At 45.9% G+C, this 19,611-nt stretch overlaps 1 protein-coding gene across 1 annotated transcript in view; it reads left to right on the top strand.

Moving 5' to 3' along the window:
• Positions 1 to 906: 906 nt before the first annotated feature.
• LOC137384583 (voltage-dependent calcium channel gamma-4 subunit-like) overlaps positions 907 to 19,611 on the top strand; it is a 28,070-nt gene continuing 9,365 nt past the window's right edge. Inside the window, exon 1 of the mRNA XM_068058722.1 lies at positions 907 to 1,490. Coding sequence (XP_067914823.1) covers positions 1,274 to 1,490 — 217 coding nt within the window. The 5' untranslated portion in view covers positions 907 to 1,273. The remainder of the gene's footprint in view (positions 1,491 to 19,611) is intronic.

Genomic DNA, 19,611 nt, shown 5'->3' with positions numbered 1-19,611 from the left:
CACAATTTTCACCCCCATTGCCACAGCCAAGTCCCAGTTAGTGCAGGTTTATCAATGAAAGGAAGCAACCAAACGGGAAACCTTCCCTCAAGACTGTAGAAGGGAAGCTTGGAATTATCCCCCTTTCTTCCTCATTGACCCCCTGGTTCCTGCCATTTTCTAGGATGAAAGTCGCAGTTTCTTTAATTGCTTCAGACTGTACACAATGCGATGATGGTTTCTGGACAGGGAGCTCTTCACTGGCTCTATTCTAATGAGTTTCCCCAGTGTCACCAAACAAGAATCCGCGCAACAAGTGCCCCTTCTTAGGCATCTCCATTATAAGAAACACATAGAATGAGATAGTACACAAGAAAGCCATTCGGCCCACCCTGCCAGTGCCGGCTCTTGAAAGAACTGTCAAATTAATCCTACTCTCCTGCTCCCCACAACCCTTCACATTTTCCCAGGATCCATTCAAACTGAAAGAAGCTTAACATAAGAAAAATAAATGTCCCCACCACAAGCCGATGGAATCTTTGCAGTGAAATGATAATTTTGTTATTCATGTTTTTGAGGCACTCTTCACCCTGCGGTGCCTCCCCCATTGGGAAACGCTACTCACTGGGTACAGGCTCATTAAACACCTGAATGAGATCGGAAAAGTCAGACATACAGAGACAACTGACCGAATAGCCAACACTGTCTCGCCCGCTACAGCAACTACAGCTGCCTGACAAAACCAGTCTGCCTCCAGCATCGGGGACTTGAGGCAGGCGCTGAATATTTCAATGAGGAGACATTGGCGGAACCTGGGCACGTACAAAGAGGCAGTGACGAGTAGATAAGGAGGAAGTGGTTAAGACTGCCTCTCTTGAATTTTCATTAAAGCCCCTTTTCTCTCTCGGTCGCGTTGTCTCTGATTCTCCGCGGGAGAAACCTGCACCTCCCCAGCACCAGGGATCGGCGAAGGGGGCAAAAAGCAGCAAGACATGTAAATGGTCTGAAAGGAGGGTTCGGTGGATTGAAGTTTGAAGTTGCCTCGCCCTTGTTGCCGCCCTCTGCTCATTGGTTTAATCCCCTCGTTATCGGTGTGGGGCCACGGCAATGGAAGTGTAACCCATGCACAGTGCAACCCGGATTGGAAGGAGGAAAGCAAATTGATCGGGAACACAGATGGAAAGTGGGGAGGAGCAGCATGTTGCCCGGGAGAGGCTGGCCCTGCCCTAGGGAGTGCTGGCCCGACCCGCTGCCTCTCACTCTCCATCACAAGCTGGTCGGACTATGAGCCACCATGGCCTGGTGCGAGCCCGGGGTGCAGATGCTCTTCACTATGATCGGAGCCTTCGCCGCTTTCAGTCTGATGAGCATCGCCATTGGCACCGATTACTGGCTTCACTCCCGGGCTTACATCTGTAACGGGACTAACGGCACCGCCGATGAAAACCAGGTGAAGAAGGAGAAAGGGTCCATGATCCACTCGGGTCTCTGGAGGGTTTGCTGCGTGGAAGGTAGAGTTTAATGTTCCTCTGTACCCTTGCAATGTAACCACAGGGAAGTACTGTCTCTCTGCCTGGGCACCGTTAGCAGCCCCGTGCCTGGAGTGTTCAACACCATTCGCTGGAGCTCTGAATGACCCATTAATCCGTTGAATTGGATTCTGTGTTTGGCTGTTTGTGGCTGTGTGAAATCTGGGCATTCCCGGGAGGGAGAGGGAGGGGAGCGGGATAGAGGGGAGATGGGTAGAGGGGAGGTGGGAGAAGGGGGAGAGGGGGGCGGGGGAGAGGTAGAGGGGAGGAGGAAGAGGGGGAGAGGGGAGAGGTAGGGGGAGGGAGGGAGAGGGGAGAAGGGGGAGAGATAGAGGGGAGGAGGTAGAGGAGAGGGAAAGGGAGGGGAGCGGGTTGAGGTAGGGGAAGGAGGAGGGGAGCGGGGAAGAGGTAGGGGAGGGAGGGATGGAGAGGAGAGCGGGGGAAAGGTAGGGGAGGGAGAGGGGGGAAGGAGGGAGGGAGGGGGAGGAGGAGGGGGGAGAGGAGTACGGGATAGAGGGGTAGCGGGGAGAGGGGAGCGGGGGAGAGGTAGAGGGGAGGAGGAAGAGGGGGAGAGGTAGGGGGAGGGAGGGAGAGGGGAGAAGGGGGAGAGATAGAGGGGAGGAGGTAGAGGAGAGGGAAAGGGAGGGGAGCGGGTTGAGGTAGGGGAAGGAGGAGGAGAGCGGGGGAAAGGTAGGGGAGGGAGAGGGGGGAAGGAGGGAGGGAGGGAGAGGGGGAGAGGAGAACGGGATAGAGGGGTAGCGGGGGAGAGGTAGAGGGGAGAAGGGGGGAGAGGGGCGGTTCAATGGGAGTGGGGTCTGTCCAGTGAGATTGTGTCATTACCGCGGTCACTGATTTATCCACAATAAAACATCCGCCAATTGGAGGGAGTAGAATATTCCTTTCTGTCTCGGTTTAAACCCAGCGAGACACTGAGGTGAGTTTATTTTGAGTTTATTTCCTATCCGAGGATTTGAAAACAAGAACTTGTAAAAGTTGAAAGAAGACTGTGTGAGATGGGAGGATGCGAACATCAGAGCAAGTGCGCCTTTTAAATAGAGTGAGGTTTGGCGACAGGAGAGAGGGAGTGTTCCCAACTCGCCGCTCCCAATGTCTCTTTTCTGGCCTCCTGAGTTTGTTTGTCCCTGGCGTCTCGGACTGTGGGCGAAGGTGATCCGCCTTCCGGAGACAAGAGCGCTGGATGCCGGCTTCACTGCACAATATGGACCGCCTAATTCAATCAGCCAATTCTGACACACGTGAAGGGTTACACCTGTCATTCCAGGAGACAGGCAGTGACTCCGCTGAGAGGCACATGAACTGTTCTGGTTTACAATGGGACAGGCTGCAGACGGGCGTTTGTTACGAAATCAGCTTCTGTAAACTCCATCAAGAGAGAAATTATTCTTTTGTAACAAATAGGATCTAAAAAATTACTCTCTGATCTTTGCATTACAAATAATTGCATAGAATGTACAGCAGAGAAACAGGCCATTCGGCCCATCTGGAGCTTTCCAATGGGAGTCTCCTCCCACCCTTCTTTCTATACCATTGGCCTCAGCTATTGTCTTCCTGTCTGTGATGGCGGGCTCCATATTCTAACCACTCCCTCCTGAATCCCTGATTGGATTTATTAGGGACTATCTTATATTAATGACAATTAGTTTTGTTATTAAACACGGTCTAACAGTTGTTTGGAAAAAAACAGCGAGAACAATGTAATATAAAAAGCAACTGAAACCAACAGCTGAAGAAAGGCTGTATCGGACCTTCGTGAAGGTTTCTACACTGTGTCTTTCTCTTCCAGATCTTGATTATTCTTCCAGTATTTTCCATTCCGAATATAGATATAGCTTTGGGAGATTTATTTATACCCCAATCTGTTGGTCTACCCATCATTCCTATTTCTAATGAAACCCCACAAGGCTTATAAACAGAGAAGGGCCATATGTGATGTAAATCGTTCCACTGATTTTATCACGAGCTAGCTCATATTTATGGTAATATTCTGCTGTAGTGGATAGACAAATGTTTGGATTTTTACCCATTTAATAAAATGCACAATAACTTTTTCCCCCCAAAATATACTTTATAAATAGAATTTGTAAAATTACATTACAAACAGTTCAAATTTGATATTGCATCAATTGCAATACAGATCAGTCTATTTAAATGCAGTCCATGAGGTGCCTCACTACACTTGCCATTACAGGTTAGTTTCCATGCCAAACATTCTCTGGTGCATACAACCCGAGGGGTTTTACACGGTTTCCAGTCCCTCGGTAAACTATGGCAAGAGGGCCTCAGACAGTGGCCTTTCCCCATTGAGCTTCTACGGCAGCTCTCTCAAGCTTTAGTGCGTCCCTCAGCATCTCATCCTGGACCTTGGAATGCGCCAGTCTGCAAACCTTGGTTGTAGACAACTCTTTGCACTGGAAGACCAGCAAGTTTCAGGCAGACTAAAGAGCATCTTTCACTGAGTTGATGGTCCTCCAGCAGCAGTGGATGTTTATCTTGGTGTGTGTCCCTGGGTACAGCATATAGAACACTGAGTCCTGCCTAAGGGAGTTGCTCGGGATGAAAGGTTAGAGAGAATGCTAACCAGATGTAGAGGTGTTACCTCCATGCTTACAGTGTGTCTTAACCTCAATCTCATAAAAGCACTTCTCACTGCACCTTGTGGCTTTTCCAACTCTTTTACTCCCTGGAATATAGAACAATAGAAAAATTATGGCACAGAAGGAGGCCATTCAGCCATCGTGTCTGTGCTGTCTGAAAAAAATAGCCGCCCAATCTAAGCAAGCTAGCACCAATTGTGGACGTAGTTTCATTGTGTGGGCCTACCCTCACTAGAAGAAAGTCACTCCGGCTATCAGCAGAGCTATTCATCCACCCCTCCCTCTGGCCCAGCTTTGTACAAGATCATTACCATTCTCTCAATCCGGCCAAATCCCCAAAGTGTCCAACTGAGAATGCAGTAGTTGAGCACGGAAGACAATGATTCAAAAATTGACTTCTTAGCTCTCGGAGGCTGGAGTTTTATACTGAGCCTCTTTCCCACTCCCGAAGGCACCATTTCTATCCAGGGAAGTTCCCACATAACTGGCTGCTCTCTGATCCCCTTTTCATGAGTGACCCTAGACACTGAGTGTGTGGCCAGGGATTTGACCTGCAATGGCAGCACACTCAAGCCAGGTGCTGCTCTTGCCTTGTGCCACATCCACCCTTTCCAGCGGGGGTCACTAGATGGCAATGCCAAGCAGTGACTCTGGCTGATTTCCCTCTCCCTAACCTGGGCTTGTTGTGTATATTTGTAGAACCACCACTGTGTCTACACTTTGGAGCACTTTCCATATTTGTACCAACAACCCAGTAATAGTTATCACATGGTTAAAACATCAGAGGCATCAAGTCCACATGTTGCTGTAAAGACCTGTTCAGCATTTCTCCCTCGCCATATCATTCTGATTTACAACAAATCTATTTCCAATTCAACAGGCAATAACAGAGTCAATTGTAACCTCAACTTCCCCAGCAAATGTGGTTTAAGTTACAGGGGGGATTTGTACCATTAGTCCCTACTTTCCAATTCAATTTTCAATGGATAACTTTGTTCCTGTAACCATACAATAAACAAACATAAATCAAACTTGGTTATACACAGACCAGATCTGCTGATGTTAAAACAGAAAATAGAACCAGAGGAGATATTTTTACACAGCGAGTTGTTATTGTCTGGAATGTGCTGCCTGAAAGGGTGGTGGAAGCAGATTCAATAGTAACTTTCAAAGGGGAATTGGAGATATATTTGAAAAGGAAATGTTTTTGGGGTATGGAGAAGGAACAGGGAACTAACTGTTTAACCTTTTTCAAAAAATTGGCACAGCCATGATGGGCAGAATGGCCTCCTTCTGTGCTGTAAGATTCTAAGTTACTAAAAAAGAAACCCTTCTGGTAAACAAACAGACAGCTTGCAGTCCAGTTCATGCCAGTGCATTGCGATGCCTCCTGCTACACCCAACCTCAAATATTCAGCACTACAGCAGCCAGTAATATACCAAGGATAAGCACCATTGTCCCAGGACCTAAAATAATACATTCTAAACAACATGATTATTGGAGTTTTTTGATAAAGTAACAGAGAGGTTTGATGAGGATAGTGCAGTTGCCATTGTATACATGGACTTTCAAAAGATGTTTCACAAAGTACCAGATATATATATATATATATATATATATATAGAGAGAGAGAGAGAGAGAGAGAGAGAGAGCAGCATTCCCTGGGGGTCAGTATCAGGATCACTGCTCTTCTGGGTATATATTAATGACCTGGACTTGGGTATACAGGCTATAATTTCAAAGTTAGAAGGTGATACAAAACTCAGAAATGTAGTACAGTGAGAAGGAGAGTAACAGACTTCAAGAGGACATAGACAGACTGGTAAAATGGGCAGACACATAGCAAATGTAAGTTAATGCAGAGAAGTGTAAAGTGATACATTTTAGTAGGAAGAATGAGGGGAGGCAATTATGAACTAAATAGTCCAAGTTTAAACAGTGAAACCTGGGGGTGTATGTACATGAATCCTTGAAGGTGAAAGGACAAGTTGAGAAAGCAGTTAAAAAGGCATATTGGATCCTTGACAGGTCTGGCAGCATCTGTGGAAAGAGAAGCAGAGTTAACGTTTCAGGTTAGTTTTTTCACCCCTTGTTCAGTCTCTTCCCACCTGTGACCCCTCTGATGCCCTCTGTCACTTTAACAGTTTCTGGAATTGAAAGCTAGTCTCAGTAATGGTGCCATGAAACTATCATTGTTTGCTGTAAAAACCCATCTGGTTCACTAATGTCCTTTAGGCAACAAATCCAGCTGTCTTTACCTGGTCTGGTCTACATGTGACTCCAGACCCACGGCAATGTGGTTGACTCTTAACTGCCCTCTGAAATGGCCCAGCAAGCCACTCAGTTGTCAAGGGCAATTAGGGATGGGCAACGAATGCTGGCCTTGCCAGTGACGCCCACATCCCATGAAAGAATATATAAAAAAAGTTTCCTAGCCTTTTTCTTTTCACTATGGATGCTCAATCCCTCGACATGTCCATCCCCCACCAGGATGGTCTCATGGCTGTCTGCTTCTTCCTTGAACAGAGGCCCAACCAGTCCCCATCCAGCACCACCCTCCTCCACCTAGCTGACCTTGTTCCCATATCGAACAACTTCTCCTTCAACTCCATTCACTTCCTCCAAATAAAAGCTGTTGCTATGGGTACCCACATGGCTCCTAGCTATGCCTGCCTTTTTGTGGGATATGTGGAACATTCTTTGCTCTAATCCTACCCAGACCACCTCCCTCACCTCTTTTTCCAGTACATTGATGACTGTATCAGTGTCATTTCCTGCTCTCACTCCAAACTGGTAAATTTCATTGACTTTTCTTCCAATTTCTGCCCTTCTCTCACCATCACATGGTCCATCTCTGACTGTTCCCTTCCTTTCCTTGAGTTTGTCTCCATTTCTGGGGATAGGCTATCAACCTATATTCACTATAAGTCCACTGACTCCCACAGCTACACTTTCACACACCCTGCTTCCTGTAAGGACTCCATTGCATTCTCCCGGTTTCTCTGTCTCTGTTGTGTCTGTTCTGATGGTGTAACCTTCCATACCAATGCTTCCAATATGTCTTCCTTTTTTCTCAACTGAGGATTCCTCCCCATCATGGTTGATGGGCCCTTGACCATGTCCGTTCTATTTCATGCAATTCTGCTCTCACCCCTTCCCCCCCTCCGAGATGCATGATAGGGTTCCCCTTGTCCTCACCTTCCACCCCACCAGCCTCTGTATTCAACAGACCATCCTCTGCCAGTTCCACCATCTTCATTGTGATGCCACCAACAAACAAATCTTCACCCTTCCCCTTCATCTTTCAGCATTCCGAAGGGACCATTCCCTCCACGATACCCTGCTTCGCTCCTCAGTTACCCCCAACACCCCATCCCTTTTCCCACAGCACCTTTCTTTGCAAGCACGGGAGATGCAACACTTGCCATTTTAGCTCCTGCCTTCTCACTGTCCAAGGCCCCAAACACTCCTTCCAGGTGAAAAAGCGATTTGCTTGTACTTCTTTCAATTTAGTATACTATATTCCCTGCTCACAATGTGATCTCCTCTACATTGGGGAAACTAAACACAGACTGGCTGACCACTTTGCAGAACACCTCCTTTCAGTCAGCAATCATGACCACAAGTTTCCAGCTAGCTGCCTGTCATTTTAATTCTCCACTTTGCTCCCACTCTGTCCTTTCTGTCCTCCGCCTGCTGCAGTGTTCCAATGAAGCTCAATGCAAGCTCGAGGAACAGCACCTCATCTTTTGACTGGGCACTTTACAGCCTTCTGGACTCAACACTGAATTCAACAATTTTAGATCGTAACCTCTGCCCCATTTTGTTTTGTTCCTCTTTGATGGTTTCTTATTACCCTCTCATTTCTCTCTTATTTCATTTATTTTGCTTTCAGACGGAAGCTATTCAGGATCCTGCCACTCACACCTTCTGTAGACACATCATTTGTTTCTTTACTAATGCTATTACCACTTCCTTTGGCCTTGCATTATGAAACCTGTTGCCATTTAATCTCTCCTGCCCTCCACCTTATTACAGACCTTCCCTTTTGTTCTTCTTCCTCCCCCCACTCCCCTTTCACTTGCACAAAACCTATTACATTTCTAACTTTTCCCAGTTCTGATGAAAGGTCACAGACCTGAAAAGTTAACTATGTTTCTCTCTCCCCAGATGCTGCCAGACCTACTGAGTATTTCCAGCATTTTTTGTGTTTGTTTCAGATTTCCAGCATTTGCAGTATTTTGCTTTTACATTGGGTCATTTGCTTTATTTTTCTTCTTTGGCCTCCTTGTCTCGAGAGACAATGGATACACGCCTGGAGGTGGTCAGTGGTGTGTGGAGCAACGCCTGGAGTGGCTATAAAGGCCAATTCTAGAGTGACAGGCTCTTCCACAGGTGCTGCAGAGAAATTTGTTTGTCGGGGCTGTTGCACAGTTGGCTCTTCCCTTGCCCTTCTGTCTTTTTTCCTGCCAACTGCTAAGTCTCTTCGACTCGCCACACTTTAGCCCCGTCTTTATGGCTGCCCGCCAGCTCTGGCGATCGCTGGCAACTGACTCCCACGACTTGTGATCAACGTCACAGGACTTCATGTCGCGTTTGCAGACGTCTTTAAAGCGGAGACATGGACGGCCGGTGGGTCTGGTACCAGTGACGAGCTCGCTGTACAATGTGTCCTTGGGGATCCTGCCATCTTCCCTGTGGCTCACATGGCCAAGCCATCTCAGGCGCTGCTGGCTTAGTAGGATGTATAAGCTGGGGCTGTTGGCCGCCTCGAGGACTTCTGCGTTGGAGATATGATCCTGCCACCTGATGCCAAGGATTCTCCGGAGGCAGCGAAGATGGAATGAATTCAGATGTCGCTCTTGGCTGACGTATGTTGTCCAGGCCTCTCTGTCGTAGAGCAAGGTACTGAGGACACAGGCTTGATACACACAGACTTTTGTATTCTGTGTCAGTGCGCCATTTTCCCACACTCTCTTGGCCAGTCTGGACATAGCAGTGGAAGCCTTTCCCATGCGCTTGTTTAATTCTGCATCGAGAGACAGGTTACTGGTGATAGTTGAACCTAGGTAGGTGAACTCTTGAACCACTTCCAGAGTGTGGTCGCCGATATTGATGGATGGAGCATTTCTGACGTCCTTTCCCATGATGTTCATTTTCTTGAGGCTGATGGTTAGGCTAAATTCGTTGCAGGCAGCCGCAAACCTGTCCATGAGACTCTGCAGGCACTCTTCAGTGTGAGATGTTAAAGCAGCATCGTCAGCAAAGAGGAGTTCCCTGATGAGGACTTTCCGTACTTTGGTCTTCGCTTTTAGACGGGCAAGGTTGAACAACCTGTCACCTGATCTTGTGTGGAGGAAAATTCCTTCTTCAGAAGACTTGAACGCATGTGAAAGCAGCAGGGAGAAGAAAATCCCAAACAGTGTGGGTGCGAGAACACAACCCTGTTTCACGCCACTCAGGATAGGAAAGGGGTCTGATGAGGCGCCGCTATGCTGAATTGTGCCTTTCATATTGTCATGGAGTGAGGTGATGATACTTAGTAGCTTTGGTGGGCATCCAATCTTTTCTAGTAGTCTGAAGAGACCACGTCTGCTGACGAGGTCAAAGGCTTTGGTGAGATCAATGAAAGCAACGTAGAGGGGCATCTGTTGTTCACGGCATTTCTCCTGTATCTGATGAAGGGAGAACAGCATGTCAATAGTGGATCTCTTTGCTCGAAAGGCTTTATTAATAGAGACATAAAGCACAAAAGCAAGAAATTGATGCTAAATCTTTATAAAACACTAGGTAGAACTTAGCTGGAGTATTGTGTTCAGTTTTAGGTATCACATTTTAGGAAGGATGTCAAGGTTTTGGAAACAGTAGAGAAGAGATTTATTAGAATGGTGTCAGGGATGAGGGATTACAGTGACATGGATTGTTTGGAGAAGCTGGGATTGTTTTCCTGAGAGCAGATAAGGCTAAAAGGAGATATGATAGAAGTGTTTAAAATCATGAAGGGTTTAAATAAACTAGAGAATCGGTTTCCAATGGCTGAAAAGTCAATAACCAGAGGGCAAAAGAACCAGAGGCAACATGAGGAAACATTTTTTTACCCAGCACCTATGCTGCCTGAAAGGGTGGTGGTAGCAGATTCAACAGTTACTCTTAAAAGGGAATTGGATAAATACTTGAATGGAAACATATTACAGGGCTTTGAGAAAGAGCAGGGATGTGGGATTAATTGGATAGTGTTGTGTGATTGTCTTTAAGAGTGATGTCCCTTTAAGATCTTAGTATGATAATGAGCTAAGTTCCAGGACACAGTCATGTGACTAAAACACTCTGTAACTGTAACACCTAAAGGCAGGTCTTGTAAATAGTTAGTTCTGCACTGTACATACTAGGTTAACTGTTTAGTAAACCTGTTTTGAGATCTTCAACCAACTGGACTCCATGCATCTCATTTATGTTGCATCAAACAACATAAAAATAACTCATTATGTGGTGGCAGCAGTGGTGAGAAGACAGAATCCAAACTTGAAGGCCATAGGGAAAACAGCTTTAAAAACAACCCACCCTACAGCCAAAAGAGAGAAAGTTAAACAAAGAAATACTGGCCCAAACAGGAAAAGAAGAAAACACTTGCCTCAAGCTGTAGAAGACAGAACCCTGAACAAAAGGCTGCAAATCAGTCACTGCAATTGGGTGAGTCATTGTCCTGATGGTCCACGAATCCCTGTTGAAAAAAAAGCTTGAGGTGCTTGCAAAGGCTCAGTAAAAGAAAAAAACAGGGAAAACCCTATGCCTATCTCAAGCTGATTGATTGTTTTCAAAGGCTCCCCCAGGCTGATTGAAGTCGGCGCCATTACAGGAGGCACCTGGCAGCAAAATGCATGGGAATCCTCCATTCACGCAGCCCTCAGCTAAAGCTTTTAAAAACACATTAAATCACTCAAGCATGAAAAGCTTTCATCCACTCAGCCAAAGTTTTAAAAACCCACTAAATTACTCAAGCATGAAGAATTGTCTATTGAATGGCCATATAAACAAAGAAAACAGAGCACTTGAAATGTCTATTGCACAGTTGTGCAAACAGACAGACTAGAGTGCTGCAAGCTAGATAAAAAGGCAAGCAGTGTTAAACTCCTGTCAATCAAAGCAGCCAAGAGTGTTTTTTAAAAAAGGGAAAGCAGTATAGAGTCATAGCATAAGCTATGGTTTAAGCAAAGGAACAGCAGCAAAATGGATACCAAATTTCCCAGCATGAACAGGAAGACCATGGATATCCTGTCTGAGTTCAAAATGTTCCGACAAAGAATGCAATTATGCTTTACAGATCAAATGAATACAGAACCAGAAAAACAGGCTGTAAAAATAATTATAGCAATTGGAAATGAGGGTTGCACAGAAGCAATACCTCAGGCATATCTGAAGAGGACCAGAAAGATCCTGCAAAGGTATGGAATGTGCTGGCAGATCAACTCCAGTTATGAGTACATTTTAGAATTCACCACCTGGAATTGATGTCCTCCAGGCAACAGCCACAAGAATCAATAGACCAGTTCATCAGCAGATGCTGTAGTAAGGGCAACAAAAGTGATTTTTCAGAAACTGAGCTGTCAGACCGAATAATGGAGCTAGTGAATGCATCAACATCCATTGAAGCGTTTCAGAAGGACCTCTTGGGGGAAAAAGAAAGGTCATAGCATTGATGCACTGCTGGAAAATGGCATGAAATATTAGGCCATTGTAGCTCGACAACAGCACCTGCAAGCATAAGTTGCAGCCAACAGCATGGGCACAATAACCAGATCGAAAAGATCAACTAAGCTGTTTGGTAAGTGTGGTTAATCCCACTCACCACAATGTTGTCCTGCATTTCAAGACTTGTGCAAGACATGTGGTGCAAAAGGACACTGGGTCCACCTATGCAAGAATCTTGGCTGCAAATGCGCAGCCAGAAGTTACAGCAGGATACAGACAAACAGACAAAAGGCACAGAAACAGGGCAGCAGCAGCAAGGTACGCTCAAGAGACCAGCGTAAACACAAGCCGATACTCAAAGTCAACAGTGAAACAGACCTGAGGCACAACTCAATGAGGAGTAATTCTCAGCCAGGAGATGAAAAGGCATTCCACATTGTGAACCTGACACATCATGTTGATGAAGTCCAACAACTGGAAGCTTTCGCCACTATTAACATCATGTGCCCAAAGAAAGCTGGCAAGAATACACTCAGGATTAAGATTGACACCGGCACTAGTGCAAATATTCTACCAGTCTGAATGCTCAAAGATATGTACCAGAGTTGATGGAAATCAATGACACAACTGAGAATTGCCAAGTTATCTGCATACAACGGGTCACCCATTCCTTGCAGTGGCACACTAATGATACAATGCAGCTATGCAAGTCGGCATGGAAACCACAAACGTTCTACCTACCAGCGGACCAGCAGTGGCAGGACTACCAATGTGTAAGGACCTCAACATCATAACTATCCACGAGAGCATTGCCAAAGGGAAATCTCCAAGATCTGGAACCCGCTCGCAGACTCTGACCAGCATCAAACGGTGCAGTCTGGAAACCCAGCAACAGCACAACTATGCTGCACCTGCACTTCTGCTTTCTAGAGAACCGCCAGCACCACAACAAGCCAGAATGGACAGGTATCTCCATGAGACCAACTACTCTTCCCCTAACAAGTCCTCGACCTTGAGCCCCAAGCATTCAGACACGGAGGATGAGGAGAGAAGAAAGGCACGCAATGTCCTGAAGAGACAGAGGAGGAATGAGTTGAAGTATTGTCTGTTGCCTCTTCGAGATGAGGTGCCGGAACTTTCCAAGAATGACAAGGCCCCAAAGGTGGCTATCTTGAGAAAAGCAACAGAGTATGTTAGTAAACTGAAGGCAGAACAACAGAAACTGAATGCGGAGAGAGAGAAACCTCAGAAAGAGCGGCAACAGCTGAGACACAAACCCCCCGAGCAAGAGTTGTCAAACCACTGAGACAATATGTGGACTTTTGAGTCCCTATATTGTAAATTTCACAATCTTTATCCATGTGTAAATAATTTGGTGTTATCTAATTTTATGTACTTTTAGCATACAAGACTCACCTTTGGATAGAAAAGGGATGGTGTGCGATTGCCTTTAAGAATGAGGTCCATTTAAGATCTTAGTATGCTAATGAGCTTAGTACCAGGATGCAGTCATGTGACTAAAAGCCAGTCTCACTCTGTAACTGTAACACCTAGAGGCAGGTGCTGTAAATATTTAGTTCTGCACTGTACATACTAAGTTAATTGTTTAATAAACCTCTTTTGAGATCTTCAACCAACTGGACTCCACGCATTTCATTTATGTTGCATCAGACAACATAAAACGAACTCATTACAGATAGCTCTACCAAAGAGCTAACATCAGCATGATGGGCCAAATAACCTGCTTCTGTGCCTTATCGTTCTATGGTTCTTTGAAAATATAGGGCTTAATATGGGTTCCACTGTGATGGGGTGAGAAATTAACATTAAGAGTCCAGTAAAACAGACACCTCACCTTCAATGATCTATCAGTTCACACCTCTTGGTTCTTTTTCTTTCAATTTTGACATTGTCCATCCCCAGCTCTTACTTTTACTCACAGCCACATTTTTGTGGAACTAAATGGATTAACAACTGAGTCCCACAACTGTTCCCCAACACATAAAAATCACCAGAGCTGCATCTAGTACTGAGACCCTTAAACACAATTTCGCACTCAATGCACTGATTTTAGGAACATTTCTTGATGGTTCCGATTGCTTGAGATTTTGCGATTTAATGGAAATACATCAACTTGTGTTTGAACAAAGTACCTGACTCAAACCTCAAAAAGGCCTGTGCATGGCAGAGGGGAGATGGGGGATTGGGGGGAGTGGATACATGCAGAGGTAGAAGTTATGACATGGATTACAATTTGGATAATAGATAATAGGCCTCATTTGTATGGTTAACGCAGTCACAGTTTCAGATGTTATTGAATTGCAGGTGCAATGTTTTTAAAAAGTGGTGCAAGGCCTTGTAACCCTTTTCAATAAAATTGTCTTACATAAAAACAATTAAAATAAAAACATTAAATGTATGTAACATGATATTTTCCTCTACCTCCACCACCCTCCCCCTCCACTCCCCACCGCCCCCCCCCTCCCCACCCTGACCACTCTCTCAGGGGTACAGTTCCACAGGTGCTGGGTGTCTGCTGGTGTCTTGGACAAGTGACTATTCTTTACCAGACACAAAGAGTGTTGACAGATTTCACGGGGTTGGAGTGAGCTTATCTTTGGACCTAATCTTGTTCAAATGTCTCTCCCTCACACACTCACAGATCCCATAGGAATCACCGAATAGCTATCATGCTTGGGAGGCCTAGCTAATTTCCTCCCTTCTGAGCCCAGGAGCTTTCAGCACCTCCCCAAATGTAGCATTGACTGGAAATTAAACTTTGAGAATCTCCAGGCAATATGGCTGAGCCCCAATACTGAATGCTGCATTATCTGCACTCTGCGCTCTTTTTTACATGATTTACAGATACCATCATTTTTATATGATATTAATCTATCTGCCATGACATTCCTCATAAGGAATTAAGACCAATTGTAATCTATAGGTGAAGCAGGACAGGAGGCTTTATTTACAATTTAAGCCAAGTTTCTATTGTAAATGTAGATATAAGAATTTATAATGGGAGAAGTTGACAGGAAGTATACACAGATGTAAGATTTATAAATATATTGTGATGCTATAGTGATTAAGCAATACATCCTGAAATTTGGGATGCCAGGAGCATCCGGAATAAGGTGGGTGAGCTTGCAGCATGGGTTGGTACCTGGGATCTCTATGTTGTGGCCATTTCGGAGACATGGGTAGAGCAGGGGCAGGAATGGATGTTGCAGGTTCCGGGATTTAGATGTTTCAGTAAGAACAGAGAAGATGGTAAAAGAGGAGGGGGTGTGGCATTGTTAATCAAGGAGAGTGTTACAGCGGCAGAAAGGACGTTTGAGGACTCGTCTACTGAGGTAGTATGGGCCGAGGTTAGAAACAGGAGAGGAGAGGTCACCCTGTTGGGAGTTTTCTATAGACCTCTGAATAGTTCCAGAGATGTAGAGGAAAGGATAGCAAAGATGATTCTCGACAGGAGCGAGAGTAACAGGGTAGTTGTTATGGGGGACTTTAACTTTCCAAATATTGACTGGAAATACTATAGTTCGAGTACTTTAGATGGGTCAGTTTTTGTCCAGTGTGTGCAGGAGGGTTTTCTGACACAGTATTGGTGACTGCAGCTTTGACAGTAGCGGAGGTGCGAGAGCGAGCTTACAGCTGGGAAGTCAATTTCAGTTAGATTTGTTGGGAATTTAGAATAGAGGGAATGGAAGTTAAGGCAGTTGTATGTTCCTCCTGCAGAATGTGGGAGGTAAGGGTCGCCAAGAGTGTCCCTGCTGACTGCATCTGCGGGAAGTGCACCCAACTCCAGCTCCTCGAGAACCGCGTTAGGGAACTGGAGCTGGATGAACTTCGGATCATTCGGGAGGTGGAGGGGGTTATTGAGAGGAGTTATGGGGAGGTAGTCACACCTCAGGTAAAAGAAGTAGGTAGATGGGTTACCGTCAGGGGAAGGAGAGGGAACCAGCAGGCAGTGCAGGGATCCCCTGTGGCCGTTTCCCTCAACAACAGGTATACCGTTTTGGATTCTGTTGCGGGGGATGACTTACCAGGGGTAAGCAATGGGGTACAGGTATCTGGCACAGAGTATGTCCCTGTTGCTCAGAAGGGAAGGGGGAAGAGGAGCAGAGCATTAGTCATTGGGGACTCCATAGTTAGGGGAACAGATAGGAGATTCTGTGGGAACGAGAGAGACTCATGGTTGGTATGTTGCCTCCCAGGTGCCAGGGTTCGTGATGTCTCGGATCGTGTTTTTGGGATCCTTAAGGGGGAGGGGGAGCAGCCCCAAGTCGTGGTCCACATAGGCACCAACGACATAGGTAGGAAGAGAGATGGGGATTTAAGACAGAAGTTCAGGGAGCTAGGGTGGAAGCTTAGAGCGAGAACAAACAGAGTTGTTATCTCTGGGTTGTTGCCCGTGCCACGTGATAGCGAAGCGAGGAATAGGGAGAGAGAGGAGTTGAACACGTGGCTGCAGGGATGGTGCAGGAGGGAGGGTTTTGGTTTCCTGGATAATTGGGGCTCTTTCTGGGGTAGGTGGGACCTCTACAAACAGGATGGTCTTCACCTGAACCAGAGGGGTACCAATATCCTGGGGGGGAGGTTTGCTAGTGCTCTTCGGGGGGGTTTAAACTAATTCAGCAGGGGAATGGGAACCTAAATTGTAGTGCCAGTGTACAGGATGTTGAGAGTAGTGAGGTCAGGGATAAGGTTACAAGGACGCAAGAGGGCACTGGCAAGCAAGAACCTGGTTTAAAGTGTGTCTACTTCAATGCCAGGAGCATCCGGAATAAGGTGGGTGAGCTTGCAGCATGGGTTGGTACCTGGGATCTCGATGTAGTGGCCATTTCGGAGACATGGGTAGAGCAGGGGCAGGAATGGATGTTGCAGGTTCCGGGATTTAGATGTTTCAGTAAGAACAGAGAAGATGGTAAAAGAGGGGGGGGGTGTGGCATTGTTAATCAAGGAGGGTATTACAGCGACAGAAAGGACATTTGAGGACTCGTCTACTGAGGTAGTATGGGCAGAGGTTAGAAACAGGAGAGGTGAGGTCACCCTGTTGGGAGTCTTTTATAGACCTCCAAATAGTTCCAGAGATGTAGAGGAAAGGATAGCAAAGATGATTCTCGACAGGGGCGAGAGTAACAGGGTAGTTGTTATGGGGGACTTTAACTTTCCAAATATCGACTGGAAATACTATAGTTCGAGTACTTTAGATGGGTCAGTTTTTGTCCAGTGTGTGCAGGAGGGTTTTCTGACACAGTATGTAGACAGGCCAACCAGGGGCAATGCCACATTGGATTTGGTACTGGGTAATGAACCCGGCCAGGTGTTAGATTTAGATGTAGGTGAGCACTTTGGTGATAGTGACCACAATTCGGTTAGGTTTACCTTAGCGATGGGCAGGGACAGGTATATACCGCAGGGCAAAAATTATAGCTGGGGGAAAGGAAATTATGATGCAATTAGGCAAGATTTAGGATGCGTAGGATGGGGAAGGAAACTGCAGGGGATGGGAACAATCGAAATGTGGAGCTTATTCAAGGAGCAGCTACTGTGTGTCCTTGATAAGTATGTACCTGTCAGGCAGGGAGGAAGTTGTCGAGTGAGGGAGCCGTGGTTTACTAAAGAAGTTGAAGCGCTTGTCAAGAGGAAGAAGAAGGCTTATGTTAGGATGAGACGTGAAGGCTCAGTTAGGGCGCTTGAGAGTTACAAGCTAGCCAGGAAGGATCTAAAGGGAGAGCTAAGAAGAGCAAGGAGAGGACACGAGAAGTCATTGGCGGATAGGATCAAGGAAAACCCTAAGGCTTTCTATAGGTATATCAGGAATAAAAGAATGACTAGAGTTAGATTAGGGCCAATCAAGGATAGTAGTGGGAAGTTGTGTGTGGAATCAGAGGAGATAGAGGAAGTGTTAAATGAATATTTTTCGTCATTATTTACAGTAGAGAAAGAAAATGTTGTCGAGGAGAATACTGAGATTCAGACTACTAGGCTAGATGGGATTGAGGTTCACAAGGAGGAGGTGTTAGCAATTTTGGAAAGTGTGAAAATAGATAAGTCCCCTGAGCCGGATGGGATTTATCCTAGGATTCTATGGGAAGCCAGGGAGGAGATTGCAGAGCCTTTGTCCTTGATCTTTATGTCGTCATTGTCGACAGGAATAGTGCCGGAAGACTGGAGGATAGCAAATGTTGTCCCCTTGTTCAAGAAGGGGAGTAGAGACAGCCCTGGTAATTATAGACCTGTGAGCCTTACTTCGATGGTGGGTAAAATGTTGGAAAAGGTTATAAGAGACAGGATTTATAATCATCTTGAAAAGAATAAGTTCATTAGCAATAGTCAGAACGGTTTTGTGAAGGGTAGGTCGTGCCTCACAAACCTTATTGAGTTTTTCGAGAAGGTGACCAAACAGGTGGATGAGAGTAAAGCAGTGGATGTGGTGTATATGGATTTCAGTAAGGCGTTTGATAAGGTTCCCCACGGTAGGCTATTGCAGAAAATACGGAAGTATGGGGTTGAAGGTGATTTAGAGCTTTGGATCAGAAATTGGCTAGCTGAAAGAAGACAGAGGGTGGTGGTTGATGGCAAATGTTCATCCTGGAGTTTAGTTACTAGTGGTGTACCGCAAGGATCTGTTTTGGGGCCACTGCTGTTTGTCATTTTTATAAATGACCTGGAAGAGGGTGTAGAAGGGTGGGTTAGTAAATTTGCAGATGACACGAAGGTCGGTGGAGTTGTGGATAGTGCCGAAGGATGTTGTAGGGTACAGAGGGACATAGATAGGCTGCAGAGCTGGGCTGAGAGATGGCAAATGGAGTTTAATGCGGAAAAGTGCGAGGTGATTCACTTTGGAAGGAGTAACAGGAATGCAGAGTACTGGGCTAATGGGAAGATTCTTGGTAGTGTAGATGAACAGAGAGATCTTGGTGTCCAGGTACATAAATCCCTGAAAGTTGCTACCCAGGTTAATAGGGCTGTTAAGAAGGCATATGGTGTGTTAGCTTTTATTAGTAGGGGGATCGAGTTTCGGAGCCACGAGGTCATGCTGCAGCTGTACAAAACTCTGGTGAGACCGCACCTGGAGTATTGCGTGCAGTTCTGGTCACCGCATTATAGGAAGGATGTGGAAGCTTTGGAAAGGGTGCAGAGGAGATTTACTAGGATGTTGCCTGGTATGGAGGGAAGGTCTTACGAGGAAAGGCTGAGGGACTTGAGGTTGTTTTCGTTGGAGAGAAGGAGGAGGAGAGGTGACTTAATAGAGACATATAAGATAATCAGAGGGTTAGATAGGGTGGATAGTGAGAGTCTTTTTCCTCGGATGGTGATGGCAAACACGAGGGGACATAGCTTTAAGTTGAGGGGTGATAGATATAGGACAGATGTCAGAGGTAGTTTCTTTACTCAGAGAGTAGTAGGGGCGTGGAACGCCCTGCCTGCAACAGTAGTAGACTGGCCAACTTTAAGGGCATTTAAGTGGTCATTGGATAGACATATGGATGAAAATGGAATAGTGTAGGTCAGATGGTTTCACAGGTCGGCGCAACATCGAGGGCCGAAGGGCCTGTACTGCGCTGTAATGTTCTAGTTCTAATTCAAAGAAATCCAGATGGTTGGAACACAGGAGTTTCCCTCCATAACTAACTGGGAGATAGAAAGCTGAGGCACTATCGCACTATCACTAGCAGGAGATTATAATTACAGCATGACAAGTTTACAAAGCCAGTTTGCTTTAATTCGTAAAATTAATCCAGAATTTTTAAGAGGAAGTTAACCGCCCCAGACACACACACAGACAGAC

This window comes from Heterodontus francisci, chromosome 26 (assembly GCF_036365525.1).
Source record: "Heterodontus francisci isolate sHetFra1 chromosome 26, sHetFra1.hap1, whole genome shotgun sequence".
NCBI lineage: Eukaryota > Metazoa > Chordata > Chondrichthyes > Heterodontiformes > Heterodontidae > Heterodontus > Heterodontus francisci.
Note: the sequence above shows the minus strand (reverse complement) of the source record. Positions and strands in the feature narration are given on the sequence as shown.